The following is a 20,741-nucleotide window of genomic DNA, read 5'->3' as shown; positions in this document are numbered from 1 at the left end:
ACTCTTTTTGAATTATGGTTTTCTCACAGTATATGTCCAGTAGTGGGATGGCTGGGTCGTATGGTAGTTCTATTTTCAGTTTTTTAAGGAACCTCCATTCTGTTCTCCATAGTGGCTATATCAATTTAGATTCCCATCAACAGTGCAAGAGGGTACCCTTTTCTCCACACCCTCTCCAGCATTTATTCTTCGTAGATTTTCTGATGATGGCCATTCTAACCGGTGTGAGGTGATTCTTCATTGTAGTTTTGATTTGCATTTCTCTAATGATTAGTGATGTTGAGCATCCTTTCATGTGTTTGTTGGCAATCTGTATATCTTCTTTGGAGAAATGTCTATTTAGGTCTTCTGCCCATTTTTGGATTGGGTTTTTTGTATTTTTGATATTGAGCTGCATGAGATGCCTGTATATTTTGGAGATTAATCCTTTGTCAGCTGCTTCATTTGCAAACATATTCTCCCATTCTGAGGGTTGTCTTTTTGTCTTGTTTATGGTTTCCTTTGCTGTGCAAAACTGTTTAGGTTTCATTAGGTCCCATTTGTTTATTTTTGTTTTTATTTCCATTTCTCTAGGTGGTGGGTCAAAAAAGAATCTTGCTGTGATTTATGGCATGGAGTGTTCTGCCTATGTTTTCCTCTACGAGTTTTATAGTGTCTGGCCTTACATTTAGGTCTTTAACCCATTTTGAGTTTATTTTTGTGTATAGTGTTAGGGAGTGTTCCAATTTCATTCTTTTACATGTAGCTGTCCAGTTTTCCCATCACCACTTACTGAAGAGGCTGTCTTTTCTCCATTGTATAATCTTTCCTCCTTTATCAAAGATAAGGTGATACGTGCATGGGTTTATCTCTGGGCTTTCTATCCTGTTCCATGGATGTATATTTCAGTTTTTGTGCCAGTATCATAATGTCTTGATGACTGCAGCTTTATAGTATAGTCTGAAGTCAGGGAACCTAATTCCTCCAGCTCCATTTTTCTTTTTCAAGATTGCTTTGGCTATTCAGGGTCTTTTGTGTTTCCATACAAATTGTGAAATTTTTTGTTCTAGTTCTGTTGAAAAATGCAATTGGTAGTTTGATGGGGATTGCATTGAATCTGTAGATTGCTTTGGGTAGTATAGTCATTTTCCCAAGGTTGATTCTAAGCAATCAAGAACATGGTATATCTCTCCATCTGTTTGTATAATCTTTAATTTCTTTCATCACTGTCTTATAGTTTTCTGCATACAGGTCTTTTGTCTCCTTAAGTAGGTTCATTCCTAGGTATTTTATTCTTTTTTTGCAAAGGTAAATGAGAGTGTTTCCTTAATTTCTCTTTCAGATTTTTCATCATTAGTGCATAGGAATGCAAGAGATTTCTGTGCATTAATTTTATATCCTGCTACTTTACCAAATTCATTGCTTAGCTCTAGTAGTTTTCTGGTAGCATCTTTGGGATTCTCTATTTATAGTATCATGTCATCTGCAAGCAGTGGCAGTTTTACTTCTTTTCCAATTTGTTTTCCTTTTATTTATGTTTCTTCTCTGATTGCTGTGGCTAAAACTTCCAAAACTATGTTAAATAATAGTGGTGAGAGTGGGCAACCTTTTGTTGTTCCTGATCTTAGTGGAAATGGTTTCTGTTTTTCACCTTTGAGAATAATGTTGGCTGTGGGTTTGTCATATATGGCCTTTGCTATGTTGAGGTAGGTTCCTTCTATGCCTACTTTCTGGAGATTTTTTATCATAAATGGGTGTTGAATTTTGTTGAAAGCTTTTTTGGCATCTATTGAGATGATCATATGGTTTATCTCCGTCAACTTGTTAATATGGTGTATCACATTGATTGATTTGCGTTTATTGAAGAGACCTTGCATTCCTGGGATAAACCCCACTTGATCATGTTGTATGATCCTTTTAATGTGCTGTTGGATTCTGTTTGCTAGTATTTTCTTGAGGATTTTTGCAACTATGTTCATCAGTGATATTGGCCTGTAGTTTTCTTTCTTAGTGACATCTTTGTCTGGTTTTGGTATCAGGGTGATAGTGGCCTCGTAGAATGAGTTTGGGAGTGTTCTTCCCTCTGCTATATTTTGGAAGAGTTTGAGAAGGATAGGTGTTAGCTCTTCTTGAAATGTTTGATAGAATTCGCCTGTGAAGTCATCTGGTCCTGGGCTTTTGTTTGTTGGAAGATTTTTTTAAATAATAAATAAACTTATTTATTTATTTATTTATTTATTGTTGTACGTGGGCCTCTCACTACTGTGGCCTCTCCTGTTGTGGAGCACAGGCTCCAGACACACAGGCTCAGCGGCCATGGCTCATGGGCCCAGCCGCTCCGTGGCATGTGGGATCCTTCCAGACCAGGGCATGAACCCGTGTCCCCTGCATCGGCAGGCGGATTCTCAACCACTGCGCCACCAGGGAAGCCCTGTTGGAAGATTTTTAATTGCAGTTTCCATTTCAGTGCTTGTGATTGGTCTGTTTATATTTTCTATTTCTTCCTGGTTCAGGCTCGGGAGGTTGTGCTTTTCTAAGAATTTGTCCATTTCTTCCAGGTTGTCCATTTCTTCCAGGTTGTCCATTTTATTGGCATACAGTTGTTTGCAGTAATCTCTCATGATCCTTTGTATTTTTGCAGTGTCAGTTGTTACTTCTCCTTCTTCATTACTAATTCTATTGATTTGAGACTTCTCCTGTTTTTCTTTATGAGTGTGGCTAGTGATTTATCAATTTTGTTTATCTTCTCAGAGTACCAGCTTTTCCTTTTACTGATCTCAGCTACCATTTCCTTCATTTCTTTTTCATTTATTTCTGATCTGATCTTTATGATTTCTTTCTTTCTGCTAACTTTGAGATTTTTTTGTTCTTCTTTCTCTCATTGCTTTAGGTGTAAGATTAGGTTGTTTATTTGAGATGTTTCTTCTTTCTTGAGGTAGCATTGTATTGCTATCAACTTCCCTCTTAGAACTGCTTTTGCTGCAACCATAGCTTTGGGGTCATTTTGTTTTCATTGTCATTTGTTTCTAAGTATTTTTTGATTTCCTCTTTGATATCTTCAGTGATCTCTTGGTTATTTAGTAGTGTATTGTTTAGCCTCCATGTGTTTGTATGTTTCACAGGTTTTATCCTGTAATGGATATCTAGTCTCATAGTGTTGTTGATGGAAAAGATACTTGATAAGATTTCAATTTTCTTAAATTTACCAGGGCTTCATTTCAGAACTAAGATATGATCTATCCTGGAGAATGTTCCATGAGCACTTGAGAAGAAAGTGTATTCTGTTGTTTTTGGATGGAATATCCTATAAATATCAATTAAGTCCATCTTGTTTAATGTATCATTTAAAGCTTGTGTTTCCTTTTTTATTTTCGTTTTGGATGATCTGTCCATTGGTGAAAGTGGGGAGTTAAAGTCCCCTACTATGATTGTGTTACTGTCGATTTCCCCTTTTATGGCTGTTAGCAGTTGCCTTATGTATTGAGGTGCTCCTATGTGGGGTGCATAAATATTTACAATTGTTATATCTTCTTCTTGGATTGATCCCTTGATCATTATGTAGTGTCTTCTTTGTCTCTGTAATAGTCTTTATTTTAAAGTCTATTTCATCTGATATGAGAATTGCTACTCCAGCTTTCTTTTGATTTCCATTTGCATGGAATATCTTTTTCCATCCCCTCATTTTCAGTCTGTATGTGTTCCTAGGTCTGAAGTGGGTCTCTTGTAGACAGCATATGTACAGGTCTTGTTTTTGTATCCATTCAGCCAGTCTGTGTCTGTTGTTGGATCATTTAATCCATTTACCTTTAAGGTAGTTATCGATATGTGTGTTCCTATTACCATTTTCCTGTTTTCGGTTTGTTATTGTAGGTGTTTTCCTTCTCTTGTGTTTCCTCCCTAGAGAAGTTCCTTGAGCATTTGTTGTAAAGCTGGTTTTGTGGTGCTGAATTCTCTTACCTTTTGCTTATCTGTAAAGGTTTTAATTTCCTGTTGAATCTGAATGAGATCCTTGCTGGGTAGAGTAATCTTGGTTGTAGGTTTTTCCCTTTCATCACTTTAAATATGTCCTGCCCCTCCCTTTGGGCTTGTAGAGTTTCTGCAGAAAGATCAGATGTTAACCATATGGAGATTCCCTTGTATGTTATTTGTTGCTTTTCCTTTGCTGCTTTTAATATTTTTTCTTTGTATTTAATTTTGATAGTTTGATTAATATGTGTCTCACCGTGTTTCACCTTGGATTATCCTGTATGGGACTCTCTGTGCTTGTGGACTTGATTGACTATTTTCTTTCTCATATTAGGGAAGTTTTCAAGTATAATCTCTTCAAATATTTTCTCAGTGTCTTTTTTTCTCTCTTCTTCTTTTGAGACCCCTATAATTCAAATGTTGGTGCGTGTAATGTTGTCCCAGAGGTCTCTGAGACTCTCCTCAATTCTCCTCATTCTTTTTTCTTTATCCTGCTCTGCAGTAGTTATTTCCACTATTTTATCTTCCAGGTCACTTATCCGTTCTTCTGCCTCAGTTTTTCTGCTATTGATTCCTTCTAGAGAATTTTTAATTTCATTTATTGTGTTGTTCATCACTGTTTGTTTGCTCTTTAGTTCTTCTAGGACCTTCTTAAACGTTTCTTATATATTCTATTTCCAAAATTTTGGATCATCTTTACTATCATTATTCTGAATTCTTTTTCAGGTTGACTGCCTATTTCCTCTTGGTTTGTTTAGTCTGGTGGGTTTTTAGCTTGCTCCTTCATCTGCTGTGTATTTCTCTGTCTTCTCATTTCGCTTAACTTACTGTGTTTGGGGTCTCCTTTTCACAGGCTAGAGGTTCATAGTTCCCATTGTTTTTGGTGTCTGCCCCCAGTGGGTGAAGTTGGTTCAGTGGGTTGTGTAGGCTTTCTGGTGGAGGGAACTGGTGCCTGTGTTCTTGTGGATCAGGCTAGATCTTGTCTTTCTGGTGGGCAGGACCATATCTGGTGGTGTGTTTTGGGATATCTGTGAACTTATTGTGATTTTAGGCATCCTGTCTGCTAATGGGTGGGTTGTGTTCCTGTCTTACTAGTTGTTTGGCCTAGGGTGTCCAGCACTGTCGCTTGTTGGTCGTTGAGTGGAGCTGGGTCTTCACATTGAGATGGAGATCTCTGAGACAGCTCTCACCATTTGATATTATGTGGCTCTGGGAGGTCTCTGTTGGTCCAGTGTCCTGAACTCAGCTCTCCCACCTCAGAGGCTTAGGCCTGAAACCTGGCCAGAGCACCTAGACCCTGTCAGCCACATGGCTCTGAAGAAAAGGGATGAAAAAAAGAAAGAAAAATAAAATTATGTTATTAAAGTAAAAAATAAAATATATATTGTTAAAAATTTAAAAATAATAAAAAAAGAAAGAAAGAAGAGGCAACGAAACCAAGAAACAAATCCACCAATGATAACATGTGCTAAAAATTATACTAAAATAAACCCCCTAAACCAACAGAAAGAACCCTAGGGCAAATGGTAAAAGCAAAGCTATAGAGACAAAATCACACAAAGAAGCATAGACATACACACTCACAAATGGAGAAAAAGGAAAAAATTATATATATATATATATATATATATATATATATATATATAAAGGGAGAGAGCAACCAAATCAATAAACAAATCTACCAATGATAATAAGCTCTAAATACTAAACTAAGATAAACATAAAACCAGAAACAAATTAGATGCAGAAACCAAACCCCAAGTCTGTAGTTGCTCCCAAAGTCACCACCTCAATTTTGGGATGATTCGTTGTCTATTCAGGTATTCCACAGATTCAGGGTACATTGATTTGATTGTAGAGATTTAATCCACTGCTCCTGAGCCTGCATGGAGAGATTTCCCTTTCTCTTCTTTGTTCTCACAGTTCCTGGGGTTCAGCTTTGGATTTGGCCCTGCCTCTGTGTGTAGGTCGCCTGAGGGAATCTGTTCCCCACCCTGACAGGACAGGGTTAAAGTAGCTGCTGATTTGGGGACTCTAGCTCACTCAGACCAGGGGGAGGGGGGGTACAGAATGCAGGGCGAGCCTGCAGTGGCGGGAGGCCCACATGACATCACAACAGCCTGAGGTGCGCCATGTGTTCTCCCGGGGAAGTTTTCCCTGGATCACGGGACCCTGGAAGTAGCAGGCTGTACAGGCTCACAGGAGGGGAGGTGTGGATAGTGACCTGTGCTTGCACACAGTCGTCTTGGTGGTTGCAGTAGCAGCCTTAGCATTTCATGCCCATCTCTGGGTTCTGTGCTTGTAGCCATGGCTCGCGCCCGTCTTTGGAGCTTGTTTAGGTGGTACTCTGAATCCCCTCTCCTCGTGCACCCCAAAACAATGGTCTTTTGCCTCTTAGGCAGTTCCAGACTTTTTCCTGGACTCCCTCCCAGCTAGCTGTGGTGGACTAGCCCCCTTTAGGCTGTGTTCACGCAGCCAACCCCAGTCCTCTCCCTGGGTTCTGACTTCCGAAGCCCAAGCCTCAGCCTCCAGCTCCCACCCGCCCCAGCAGGTGAGCAGACAAGGCTTTAAGGCTGGTGAGTGCTGGTGGACAGTGATCCTCTGTGCAGGAATCTCTCCGCTTTGCCCTCAGCACCCCTGTTGCTGTGCTCTCCTCTGTGGCTCCGTAGCTTCCCCCCCTGACCCACTGTCTCTGCCCTTGAAGGGTTTTCCTAGTGTGTGGAAACTATTCCTCCTTCACAGCTCACTCCCAGATGTGCAGGTCCCATCCCTATTCTTTCGTCTCTATTTTTTCTTTTTTCTTTTGCCCTACCCAGGTATGTGGGGAGTTTCTTGCCTTTTGAGAAGTCTGAGGTCTTCTGCCAGCAGTCAGTAGGTGTTCTGTAGGAGCTGTTCCTCATGTAGATGTATTTTTGATGTACTTGTGGGGAGGAAGGTGATCTCCACATCTTACTCCTCTGCTGTCTTGAAGCTATCCTCATGTGTCTTTTGGAATTATGGTTTTCTCTGGGTATATACCCAGTGGAGGGATTGCTGGGTCCATCCTTTTAAAATATGTTCTTTCTGATACTAACAGTCCTCTGAAATGAATAACAGAGTACTGCTTTATAAATACTAATTACTGGCAGAAGGACATATGCTGGATTGTATTGTTTAATTACAAGAGGCAATGTGTCCCCCTCTCTGCCTTATTAAATGATGACTTTACTCTTACTCCCAGATAAGCATTTTTACTATAAGTATGATACGTTGAGCCCCAAATATAATGAGCTGTGTCTGCTTGATTTGGAGTACATCATTTGCCATAACATATGCTATTCTTACTAATCATTTTCTTCTCCCCATTTTTCAGAACAAATACAGTCAATTCATATTAGGCATTAGCCTTTCTTACTTTTGGCCTTTATCTCTTCTGAGTAATTTTGGCCTCTGGTAAACTAGTTTCAATAAACTTTCTGAGATCAGCTTCATGAACCAGGAGGCCTAGACTGGGTCAATATGATTCCAGTTATCTGAATCAAAAATGGAAAAAGTCAGTCAGATGCTTATCCTGCATACTGCCAAACATCTGGTTGTATTTTGAAACATTCATTAACAAAACATGTGAACGATTGACATTTTTCACTTCTTATGTATCTGTCTGTTGGAGTATAAAGGCAACCTTGATAAGTTACTACGTAAGAGAAAAAAAGTGTAGTAAGGTTATTATAGTTTCTAGAAACTATAGAGTGATTTTATCAGCATGAAAATGCTAAATTTATTTTTTATTGTAACATGTTGAATTTTCCTTTCTAAAGAATCTAATATGACTGCCTTGTTGAATGTCAGAATGATCTACTTTGGGAGGTAGCTAAAAACTATTTTGAGTAGAAACCTAGAGATATAAAATTAAATTAGGCAAGGCAACACTCCATGGCCCTATATATTAATGTTGGCAGAAGGTAAAACTGCACTGCTGATGGAAGCTGGCTCATTATATGTGCTCTTTCTTGAGTCTTCTGCTGTATTAGATGAATGAATAGTTAATAAAATAAAAATTAAGTTATTTAGAATTGAAAAGTATTTGGAACTCTGATTATGACATTACAGGCAAGTTGTAAAGTGAAAAATAAACATACTTTCTTAAAGATGAGTAAGGCCAGACACTATAAAAACTCTTGGAGGAAAACATAGGCAGAACACTCTTTGACCTAAATCTTAGCAAGATCTTTTTTGACCCACCTCCTAGAGTAATAAGAATAAAAACAAAGATAAACAAATGGGACATAGTTAAACTTAAAAGCTTTTGCACAACAAAGGAAACCATAAACAAGATGAAAAGACAGCCCACAGAATGAGAGGAAATATTTCCAAATGAAGCAACTGACAAAGGATTAATCTCCAAAATATACAAACAGCTCATGGAGCTCAGTATCAATAAAAACAAACAACCCGATCCAAAAATGAGCAGGAGACCTAAATAGACATTTCTCCAAAGAAGACGTACAGATGGCCGACGAACACACGAAAAGATGCTCAACATCACTAATTATTAGAGAAATGCAAATAAAAACTACAATGAGGTACCACCTGACACCTGTCAGAATGTCCATCATCAAAAAATCTACAAACAATAAATGCTGGAGAGGGTGTGGATAAAAGGGAACCTTCATGCATTGTTGGTGGGAATGTAAATTGATACAGCCACTATGGAGAACAGTATGGAGATTCCTTAAAAAACTAAATATAGAATTACCATATGACCCAGCAATCCCACTACTGGGCATATACCCAGAAAAAAACCATACTTCAAAAAGACACATGCACCCCATTGTTCATTGCAGCACTATTTACAATAGCCAGGACATGGAAGTAACCTAAATGTCCATCAACAGAGGAATAGATAAAGAAGATGTGGTACATATATACAACAGAATATTACTCAGTCATAAAAAGGAGCGAAATTGGGTCATTTGTTCAGACGTGGATGGACCTAGAGTCTGTCATACAGAGTGAAGTAAGTCAGAAAGAGAAAAACAAATATCATATATTAACACACATATGTGGAATCTAAAAAAATTGGTACAGATGATCTTATTTACAAAGCAGAAATAGAGACACAGACATAGAGAACAGATATATAGATACAAAGGGTGAAAGGGGGTGTGTGGGATGAATTGGGAGATCGGGATTGATATATATACACTATTGATACTATGTATAAAATAACTAATGAAAACCTACTGTATAGCACAGGGAACTCTACTCAGTGCTCTGTGGTGACCTAAATGAGAAGGTAATCCAAAAAAGTGGGAATATATGTATACATATAGCTGATTCACTTTACTGTACAGTATAAACTAACACAATATTGCAACTATACTCCAATAATTTTTTTTTAAATAAAGAAGGAACACTTTAGACTCTTGAGAGGTTTTTAGTGATGTGCATGTGTGTTACAACTGTTGAAAATCTAGTATTAGCTTGAAAGGGTGAGTGAATGAGAAGTTTGAACTTGGTATAAAAAGTAATATGAAAACATAGAAAGAACATTAAATTAGCAGGTTGGAGACCTACAGTCTGATTAAAGATATCCTTTGACTTGATGTAAAGTTCTTAGAAAAGTCATTTTCCATCTTTGGGATACAGATTCCTCAATAATAAATGAGGGTGTTTGATTATATGATCTCCAGAATCTGTTGTTTTACTAAAATTCAAGGATATATTAAAAAATTATGGTTAAGTAGTTCTAATGTTATACTATAAGTAATAATGAAATACAATCCATTTATGAAAATCAGATTTTTTAAGCTGGATTTTTAAGAAAATATCTCTGTGAAGAATGACATTTTCCCATGAATTAATAACTCAAAAAATGTATGATTCAGAATTCTACCAAAGTATTGCACTGTATCTTTAAGGTCCAAGAGAGATCTATTTCTATGCCTTACAACCAGGATCGTGTACATCGTGTCAAGTTCTCTTCAAGGTATGTGTCTCTTATTTCTATACTCAGATTACTCTGATTTACTGTCATATGGGAAATTAAAGCTTATTTATTTTATAATAAGTTCTGTGTGAATTCAAAACTAAAATATTAATGACAACATAGTCATCAATGATATCACCGGCCTATATTTAAAACCTTAAAACTGCAACAATCCATTAACTAGATCTTTCACCTTTGAGCATACTGCAATCTCAGTGTTATTTAGTTTGATGATTAGCTGGTAACATTCACAATTTAATAACAGAAACAACAGTGAATTCTTGGACAGCGTTCAATTAGTAATTTACAATAAAAAGATATGAAATTTCATGTGTATCATGTACACTTCAATTGCATGATATTTGTGATGTACTACGTGGTAAAACACACACACAATCGCTAACCTCAGAAGCTAATGCCACAGAATGGGCAAACCTAAAATAACCTATAGGGAAAATCATATCTAAAACTCAATATTATAGCAATATTTTATACCAGTCACTGTAATTTTTAAGTCTGTAATATAGATAATCTTCAGTAATTTTCAAAGATCATGTTTCATATTTTAGATGTATGCAATGTATTATATTTGAATGCTAAATTTTAATTTAGATGTTCCTTGAAAATCATACCCCTTCCAACTCCAACTCATAGTGGAGAGAACTTAACCTATATTCCTTCACTCAGTCATTCAGTAAATACTTATTGAGTACTTACTGTATTCAAGATTCTGGACAATATGGTCAGATGGCATAGAGCTGATAGTATTTAGTATGTATATTCTTATCTTATTATTCTTTAAAACCCCCATGTATTTGTGTCCTTAGATTTAACTGGTGTGCAGAAATCTTGAAAAATTTTAAAGCAAGATTAGGAACTTTCTCTTACTATGCATTCAGTGAATGAGTTGTCATGATCCTTCTGACAACAAAGGGGGAGAAATCAGTTTAGTTTTGTGTATGTGTTTTGGTATCATGGGGTATGATATAAAATCAATATAACTTAAGCATGGGGTATATAAAAATCAATATTTCTATTAAACTGGAATTGGTTGTTCTTATTACAAAAATGGGTTTTGAATTTATGAATTGCAAATATGTTTACTTTAAATATGGTTATATTTATGAAAGTGATTTAACTGAAACTTAAGTCTTTCCTGAAATTTGGGGTCATAGAAAAGACTCTTGTCTGTTCTAGGCCTAAATCAATAACCAAAGTCCTTCCTATATAGAAATTCCAAAGCAGCTATAAAATTTAGCAGCACTGGTCCAAAGAAACTTTCTAAATATTCCGTGAATTTGAATAGTGAAAACTAAAGTGTCCTATCTATTTATCCATGTATCTAAATTAGGAACAGGACATTAAAAAACACAAATTCCAAGCATTTGAATCAGGATTATAATAGTGGAATATTTAATAGTGGAATTTTATATAAAAATAACTTCATTTTGATCATGCTAAAATACTCACATACACTATAAATTTATGTTTCTCGCTGTTTTACCCAGGTAGCAATAATGTCTGAATATTAGCTTAAAGAAATTTCATAGGAATTTTAAAAAATAAATATGATATGCGAAGGAAACATACTTGTATAGAGACAATTTTTATATTTTGGAAATTGTTTATCTCTTCTAGATAAAATAGCGGATTTGGGGAAATTGGAAAATATTACTTAAGCTCTACTTCTTTTTAGTTTGATATATACCCATATACTTAAAACTTTTGTTGGTCTTGATGTGGAGTTGTACATTCCCTTTATGAATGTTAGGACGTGGCACATGCTTTTCTGTCTTTTCATTAGTGTTCCTCAGCGGTCTCTTTTGGAACAAGCTCAGAAGCCCATTGACATCAGACAAAGAAGTTCGCAAAATCCTCAGAACTGCCCAGCAGCATCAGGTGATTCAAAGCACAAAGTTTAAACAGTCAAAACGGAGTTAATGTTTAATAGTTTATTTTGCAAAAGTTAAGAAAGAATTTCAAGAAGGAATGAATCAATAATGTCAGGGAGGCCAAGTAGGATTAAGACCAGGAGACCATTGGATTTGGCAATTAGGTGATCAGTGATGACCTTTGAGAAATGGAAAGTAATTTTTCTAAAGTTTCTTCTTTCAGTTGGGTAGTAGTTAAGAATGTGTCTAGGGAGGTGGGAGAGGGGGTTCAGCTTTAGTTTCTATACCATGTGTGAAAAATATGGGAAAGGAATTTGAGAGAGGCTTCTACAACAGGCTAAAATTTATAGGCAATCTTTAGAATATTGAAATATTAAATGGAGTAGTTGTGGGCATGAGTTTTATTTATCAGTTTGTTATTTCACCTCCCCAAAGTAAGATATATACTGTATCTCTTAAATGTTAAAAATTAATGTAGTTAAGATGAAAAATTAATCAATAAAATCATACAAAATAACTTTACAAACTGTGATATGAATTTCAAATAAGTATTTTATTTTATGATGTACTTTTGAGAGAGTTTAAATGAATTATAGATTTGTGAAATATCAGGTAAACAAAGTGAAAAGTTTTACCTTGGGTCATAAAATCTGTCACTATCTACTTTTAAGCAATTCAAATAAGTTAAGTAAGGGAAAAATGCCTGACTGAGTCCCCAAGTCATCTGTAAAATATAGCATATAGATTTTATTAAAATGTCAATAATTAAATGGATATATAGGTACACTGTATGAAAATCAGATAGTCGAAGACCTGAATTTTAAAACCCCATTCTTCTTCTTAGGAGACTCAGATAATGGCATAATTCTTTTAAATGGTAGTGTCCCCTTGTGCAGAAATATTATCTTGTGAGAAATAAGATAAGCCTGTGTGAAGAGAAACTTTAGGACTTTTTTCCGCAGAATCTTTCTGGTTTGACTAGGGTTAATTTTGCTAATACTGAAGAAACAACTAAAACTTTAAGGTTTATTCATATTATATATTTTGAAATAAGGAAACTCTGGACTAGGCCCCAAAGCATTTATGAACAGTGGTGGGAGGGAGAAAGGGAGAGTATCTGTGTAGATAATAGCTAAAGTTCTTTTAGCTCTAAAATTATATTATTTTATTGTGTGTGCTACATAGATGATTTGAAGTTCCCATGAGACTGCGTACTTCATGATGCAGGAAATCAGAACACCTACTACAAATTTGCCTCAAAACCTCAGACATTCACGCAAACTTCTTACTTAGCCTAATGACACACCAAAAGACCTGAGAGAAAATAGTTTCCTAAGGAAAGATAATAAATTGCAAAAGTACAACAGTGTCAGAAGATGTGAACACAAATTGTAAGATGTGTTCAGTACAATATTCTCAAAAGATAGAAATGTTTTCAAATACATGTTTTTTGGAGTTCTAGTGTCAATACTTTGGCTATATATCAAGGCTGCAAATAAAAGAGGGATAGTACTATTTATTTTCAAATTCCAAGCACACAAAAACAAAAAGGGACTTGAGAGTCCCCTTAGTGAAGCTTTTTTCTAAGTACACTCACCCAGATCTACTGATCTTTGAGCATAAATATTCTCACTCTATTTTAACCACAGATGTTATTTACTATACCATAAATCTTAATATCAAAAATCCAGACTTCTAATCCAGACAAATTTTCATTTTAAATGGAAGTATTTACACTATAGAAATGAGCTGTGCCTTGTGCTACAACTAGCAAAATGTGCCTATTAAAATTAAAACTAAAATGAAAATGAAGTTAAATTTTAAATTCAACCTCTCAGACACACTGGCCATATTTCAAATGCTCAATAGCCATGTGTGGATAGTAGATACTGTATTGGACAATTCAGATACAGAACATTACTATTACTGCAGAAAGTTCTATTGCAGAGAGCTTCTATAGAAGGGTTCCTGGCTTTATAAAAAGAGCTAAGATTTGCCACTTTTCAGTTGTTCACTTCTCAACTGTATTGAAATACTTGAAGATATATCATTGAGTAGAAATTGGGGGATTAAGATTCAAGAGTCAACTCTCCTCTTGAAAGTTTTATCTAATCTATCATCTTCTAATATACTGTTGGACTGTTTTTCTACTGGTTAGTATGGGAGGCCAAAAATACCACCCAGCCCTTCCTATTCTTGATACATTCTCTGTTTTTCATGGGACTATCTGTATATCAGTCTTATTGTGTACCTTGTTACACAGATAGAGAGAAATACCTAGCAAGTGTACACTTAATACTGAAAACAAAAAAGCCATGCAGGTCTAACAGAAGAAACGTTGAGGCTGTCACTGCCTATGAAAACAGAACATAGGATCTTAGCCCCATAAGAATTTATCAAGTGATATCTCCAGAATGGAAAGAGGCTACAAGAAAAATACCAAGGGATTGAACTGGTACACTATAAAAATGAAGTCAATGGCTGTGATCACAACTGTTACTAATGTCTTTTTGGCATTCCACAGAATCTTCTTCTGAGGAAGAGAGCCCTGTGACCAGGAGGAGGTCCCAGTCATCACCACCTTATTCTACTATTGATCAGAAGTTGCTGGTTGACATCCATGTAGGTTTCCATCTTAACTCTTAATGCATTTATATCTGTTCTTTTTAATTTTCAATTTCTTTTAACTTACATATTTTCATCTTCATTTGAGGGAAAGGCTAAAGTGTTCACTTTTTAAATTAATCTTTCAAATATATATTTGTATTGGTATGTCAGTATGCAGAATATGAATTCTAGAAATTAAATTTAATCAATGTAAAAATATTTAATGTAAAATGTTTTGTAATGTAAAATATAAAAACATTTAATCAATCATAAAATATTTTACTTTCACATTCTTGTGTCAGAACATATTCAGGAGAGGAGTGATAAAAAGCTATTTGTAGAAGCTAATCTCAAATTAAGGAGTAAGGTTTAGATGCTCAGTTTTTGTCTAATATCATTTCGTGGATGATGAAGCAATGCATAAAGATAAAACATTTAGCGAAAAATAAAATGCCTTCTAATTTCATAAATAAAAAGGCCTTCTAATTATTTTTGCAGTGTGCTTTCAGATCATTCTGTTTTACCTTTGTAATTACCTCTACCCTACTACACATACACCCCTTTCAGATTGCTCAGAGGTTGCTTATAGGACACATACCATACTTAAAGGTGAATTTATATTAATTTACTTCTTAGAAGTGTTTGCATTACTTTAATACAATCTATGTTGTATAAAACTAGAGCTGGGAAATTAACATATCCATTTTAAGAACTAATCCCAATATCAAAGGATGAAACAAAAGGAAAAAGTGACTGTCTTCTCTAGAATGTTAAATCATCTGTTCTCTTCTCCAGCACCAAAACCCAATGTCTAGTTCTCAGCAGATAAGTAGGACTAATATAAAACAAAGTGAGTAAATTTTGCCCTGTGTGATCCAGAAAGGCCATTAATGATCATAGCCTGAGGTTTGGGTTTTGGCAGCTCATCCTCAGAAAAATGTTGGCTCTATATAGTGAGTGAACATCTTCATTTCAATTGAAAATACATTTTAAAATATTATCAGCCTGGAAGCTTTCCAATCTAGAAGAAAATGAAAGGCTACTAGAGACTACATTAACCTTTCTTGTGCACACAGGTTCCAGATGGATTTAAAGTAGGAAAAATATCACCCCCCGTTTACTTGACAAATGAATGGGTAGGCTATAATGCACTCTCTGAAATCTTCCGGAATGATTGGTTAACTCCTGCACCTGTCATTCAGCCACCTGAAGAGGATGGTGATTATGTTGAACTCTATGATGCTGGTGCTGATACTGATGGTGATGATGATGATTCTAATGATGCTTATGAAGATACTTATGACCATGACAATGGCTGTGATGAGTTGGATAACCAGGTTGATCAGGCTAATGATGCTGGTGAAGACCAAGATGATGACAATGATGAGGTTGTTGATGACAAAGGCAATAATTGTGATGATGCTCCTAGTTGGCCAAGGTTGGTTTTTCTGGATTACTTGCATTATCCATATTTTATAGTTTCAAAACTATTTGCATCTTTGGTTTACTTTCAAAATTTATTACCAAGAGGGTGAATGAATTGCACTTGCATGTTGGTAAATGGTTGATTTTCAACAATAGATTTTAAATTATTTTAATGCAAAACACTTAATTTTGCATTTCTTGTAATACTATATTTTATTAGCATTGAACTATTTATTAGGTTCTTTATAACTGGAATTGTCTGGGTGTTTCTGTTAAAATTAATGCTACTGAATCATTCTACCCTGTAAAACACAATGAGTGTGAGAAATGGGCTGACAAATTAAGTAGTGTGCCTATTAATAATTGTAAGTTGAAACCCTGATGTTTGTGAACAAAATCTCTACATTTGCTGAGAAAAATGAAGTGCAAATATGATACTCCCTTGATAGTTTTAAGCTCCAACTTACTAACATAGCATTATCCTTGGGATTCTGAAAACTGCTGTTACTAAATTCACTGCTTGTTCAATTTTATCTTCTTATAGAGTAGCTGCTCAAAGTGGTAATATTTAGTGAAGTAGTGTTTTTGGCATACCACCAGTATGCTATATATATATAGTTACTTGTTCCTGCTCTATAAACAGCCAGTGTGTTCTTATTTACATGTGCTTATGGTTTGTATTTAAACTGCTCTCAAAGGTGATTCATTAATATAGTATATTTTTAGGAAAATAATTAACAGTGGGAGAATTGTTTGCTTTATAATATTGAAATCCATATTTTGTTTTGTTAATTTTCAAATGTTACTGGGGATATACATGACAGAATAGACTACAATTCATTCAACATTTTTTCTTTTTGGCCAACTAAAAAACTACCAGGAATTCTGTTCTCAAATTCATTTGCTTTTAGAATTATCATGGGTACATATTTGTGTTGTCCCTTATGCAAAAGATCATTGAGACATTTTGCTAAGCTTGGTGTTCTTAGCAGATAATTAAGTGACTATCTTAATGAGATCTATATTACTGAACTTCCAGGTGATAATTGTAGAACAGTCAATGGAAATCTGTTGCAAAGCAGACAATACACATGTTAGAAAATAAAGGCACGTGTTTAACTTAACATAAATTACATATATTATAAGAATTATTTAAATACGTTGTGGTTGAACCAAAAATATGGGCTTAATCATTCATGTGGCTGTGAAGTTGCTAATGCATGAAGTAGACTACGGTTTAAGAAAATAAAACATATTATTGCTACTAACCTAACACATGTTCCTAATAAAGGATGCAAGTTCTCTTCCATCTGCCATCCAAATGCAGCCAGGGAATTGACAGTGGTTATGGTGTTAATTCAATATTTAAGATTGACAAGACATAGGGACATTTTTCATATCTATGTCATACCAGTAGTGTTCACATAGAACAAAAACATGCCTGGAGATAGTACATATGTGTAAGGCATACTAATTTTGTTTCATTTGTTGACTTTCAAATATGTTTTTGTTGGGTGGTTTTCTATCATTAATTGGATCTTGTTATCAGGCCAAGCTGTGGCAGAGGCGGAAGCTACAAGCAAGATGGTAAAGATGGGAGTGAGGGAGGGGAAGGAACTTTCAGCAGCAATGGAAGCCAGAGAGCTAGTAGAAGCCACGGAGGAAGAACAGCCTTTGGGGGCAGTGCAGCCATTGGAGACCATGAAGGACACAGAGCCAATACAGGCAGTGGAAGAAGAGGCAAAGAGGGTAATGGAATTGAGGGAGTCAGTGGAACCAATGAAGAGAGTGGAGCCCTTGAACTCAATGGAGAAGAAAATTGCTCAGAGATAGATGATCCAGTATTGGAGAGGCCAGCATCCCAGGAATTTGAACATAAACCAGAGGTAATGCGCCATTTGAAAAGGAGAATGAACTCTTCTCCTTGTGAATGCGTTTATTCATGTGATATGTCATATTTTGAGCTATTACAAATATATTTTAAACTTCTATCCCAAAGCCTTAAAGAATTTTAATTATAGCTGTAGATAGATAGATCTTTATTTCTTCTAATTTGGATGGTTCCTATTTTCTTCCAGGGACAAAAATATCTGATTTTTTTACCTTTATTACTCAGATCACATGCTTGGGGTAGTGTCTCTTAACACATACATTTTTATGGGAGGTTTAATTGTGATAAAGTACACAAAACATAAAATTTTATGTTTTAACCATTTTTTAAGTGTACAATTCAGTGGAATTAAGTACATTCACAATGTTTTACAACCATTACTACTATTCATTTCTGGAAATTTTTTATCATCTCAAACAAACAATTAACTCCCCATTATCCCTCCCCCCAGTCCCTAATAACCTCCATTCTACTTTCTGTGTAGGTACCTTATATAGGCAGAATCATACAATATTTGTCCTTTTGTGTCTGTCTATTTCACTTAGCATAATATTTTCAAGGTTCATCCATTTTGTAGCATGTATCAGAATTTCCTTCCTTTTTAAGGCTGAATAATATTCTGTAGTATGAATATATCACATTTTGTTTATCCATTCATATGTTGATAGACACTTGGGTCATTTTCACCTTTGGCTGCTGTGAACACTGGTGTACAAGTATCAGTTGATGGAGTCCCTCTTTTTAATTATTTGAGCTATATACCTAGGAGTGGAATTGTTATCTTCTATTTTAACTTTTTGAGGAAGTGTTAGCACATACAATTTAAAACAGAAGTAGTGTACTGTGTTTAGACAATTATTTTGTCATTCACAAAATATTTACAGACTACAGACTTTATAGATATGTTTTAAAATGCTCAAGTAACTTCACACATGCTAGATAAATAGGAATTATCACAGAGATTTCCTGGAACACGTGGTTTTTGAACTAATTCTTGACAAATGGGGAGTATTGGGTATCTGAAAACAGAGATGAGATTCCAGACAAAGGAAAAATCATGCCAATTTACTTTCCCAGCCTATTGTCCTATCATAACTAGCTTAGAAGATGCCATGCTCTTTCATGAATTAGTGACCATGTTCAAGCACTTCCCTTTGTCTATAAGGCTTCCCCTTACCTCTTCTGTTTGTGAACTAGTCATCCTTCATGATCCAACTCATATATCATCGTTGACTTCCCAAGGCAGAATTACACACCCCTTCATCTGCACTTGCAAGCATTTTGCCCATCGTTTTATTTTAGTACTTATGACTTTGTAGTTTATTTATTTGTTTACTTGCTCTTCTGTCATGATAGATTGTAAACTCTTAAAATGCAGGAACTATTTTAATCCATCCTTGATTACTTTTCTTTACCTACTCACACAATCCCAGGGTCCAAACTAGGGCTTCATCTATGGCAGGCATACAGTAATTATGGAAGAAGTCAATGAAGGAATGAAACAAAGAAAACAAGGAAGGAGGAAACTCCCTAGATGGTTTCCAATGGGAAAGCAACATCAGTGGGAAAGTATCTATGTCTGCCTCTCTATCTATCTACCTACCTACCTACCTACCTATCTATCTATCTATCTATCTTTCCATCCATCCATCTATCCATCCATCCATCCTACCTACCTACCTAACTGCCTACCTACTTATCTTAATTAAAGACATTAAAACAGGATGTCCCAGCACAGTTTTCATAGCACCCCTGGGTATCTCCAGTTATCTTAAGAAATATTTTGACATTTATGGAGTGAATGGATCTTCTTTTTATTTTAATTTTAAAAGGACATGTTGCCATACAACACTTTTGTGGCAGGAAAGGTCATAAAAACAAGTCTTTGACAGGGTAGCACAGCTGTCTCAATCACTGTTTAGAAACAAAGAAATGCTTATCAGCAAACAGGCTTACCAAAAACTGTTGGTATGTTTTTCCATAGGATATGGCATCCCACATAAATTCTGTCACATTTTGTGACTTTTATCCTTGAATTTCTTCTCTGTAAGTTAATGGAATCTGGCTAAATTTTCACTGAAGCATGTTCACACTCTTGAATTTGTGTTAGTTGATTTTCCATCATTAGCTTTGTCATTTGACAAAATGGAATTGAATCTACCATAGCATAGCTGAATGTAAGCTTTGGAATCAAACAGACTTTGGCTTCAAACTCTGATCCTCTTAATTATCTCTATGACCTTGAATAAATTATATAACTTCACTAAGCTTTAGTTTCCTTGTAAGTAAAATGGAGATAATCTTACTTACTTTTTGGGTTGTTGCAAGGATTCACAACAATATGTAAATAAGATGCCTAGCAGAGTATCTAATACATAGTAAAAATTCCACAAATTTTCGGTCCATAAATTATACAGCTAAGGAGTTCATGCTCCTTGAATTTCTACTTTGGCATCAGTTGTCTCAATATAGGTTAGTTATTTCTTTTCTGATAAGATTGTTGAGTTCTACTGGTAAATGTGGATTTTATAAGGATAAAACATGATAAGATGTTACAAATTTTATATTATTTTTTTCAAATGACCCCTAGGCATATCATATTTCTCTCACTGTTAATTTCCTAATAAAGTCAAAATAAATTTTTAATCATCTTTTAGGAGTCATGTGGTATACGTGAAGCCTCAAATGCCGCTGCCTCAGGCGCTGCACCTGCAGCACCTGGTGATGAGAATGACACTATGGACATATCAGAAGTATCAACAGAATCAGGTTTCTCTGCCAGCCATTCATCTCCTTCCAACGGTTCTGAAGGGGCTGCAAATGCTGATTTTGCCAGTGCCATCTGTAAGTATATTTAATATAATCTCCAAATGCTGCAGTCTGTTCACATATTAAATACAGTGTTTGACCACTGGTTCATTATCAGAAAAGAATCAAATCATTCTGATACTCAGTTGACATAAATTCAGATGGATGTATATATATATATATATATATATATATATATATATAT

At 35.4% G+C, this 20,741-nt stretch overlaps 1 protein-coding gene across 4 annotated transcripts in view; it reads left to right on the top strand.

The window, feature by feature from the left end:
• The window catches only part of NRK (Nik related kinase), a 140,424-nt gene that overhangs the window by 100,778 nt on the left and 18,905 nt on the right, over window positions 1-20,741 (top strand). For 3 of the 4 annotated variants that reach the window (XM_067024261.1, XM_067024260.1, XM_059051444.2), the window contains exons 15-20: window positions 9,846-9,913; window positions 11,718-11,812; window positions 14,330-14,427; window positions 15,489-15,850; window positions 17,387-17,723; window positions 20,386-20,572. In XM_067024261.1, the coding sequence (XP_066880362.1) occupies window positions 9,846-9,913; window positions 11,718-11,812; window positions 14,330-14,427; window positions 15,489-15,850; window positions 17,387-17,723; window positions 20,386-20,572 (1,147 nt within the window). The remainder of the gene's footprint in view (window positions 1-9,845; window positions 9,914-11,717; window positions 11,813-14,329; window positions 14,428-15,488; window positions 15,851-17,386; window positions 17,724-20,385; window positions 20,573-20,741) is intronic. The other variant, XM_067024262.1, reaches the window with a different exon arrangement.

The sequence above is a fragment of the Kogia breviceps genome, chromosome X (genome assembly GCF_026419965.1).
Source record: "Kogia breviceps isolate mKogBre1 chromosome X, mKogBre1 haplotype 1, whole genome shotgun sequence".
Lineage (NCBI taxonomy): Eukaryota > Metazoa > Chordata > Mammalia > Artiodactyla > Physeteridae > Kogia > Kogia breviceps.
The sequence above is the reverse complement of the archived record's forward strand: the minus strand, read 5'-3'. Positions and strand labels throughout refer to the sequence as shown.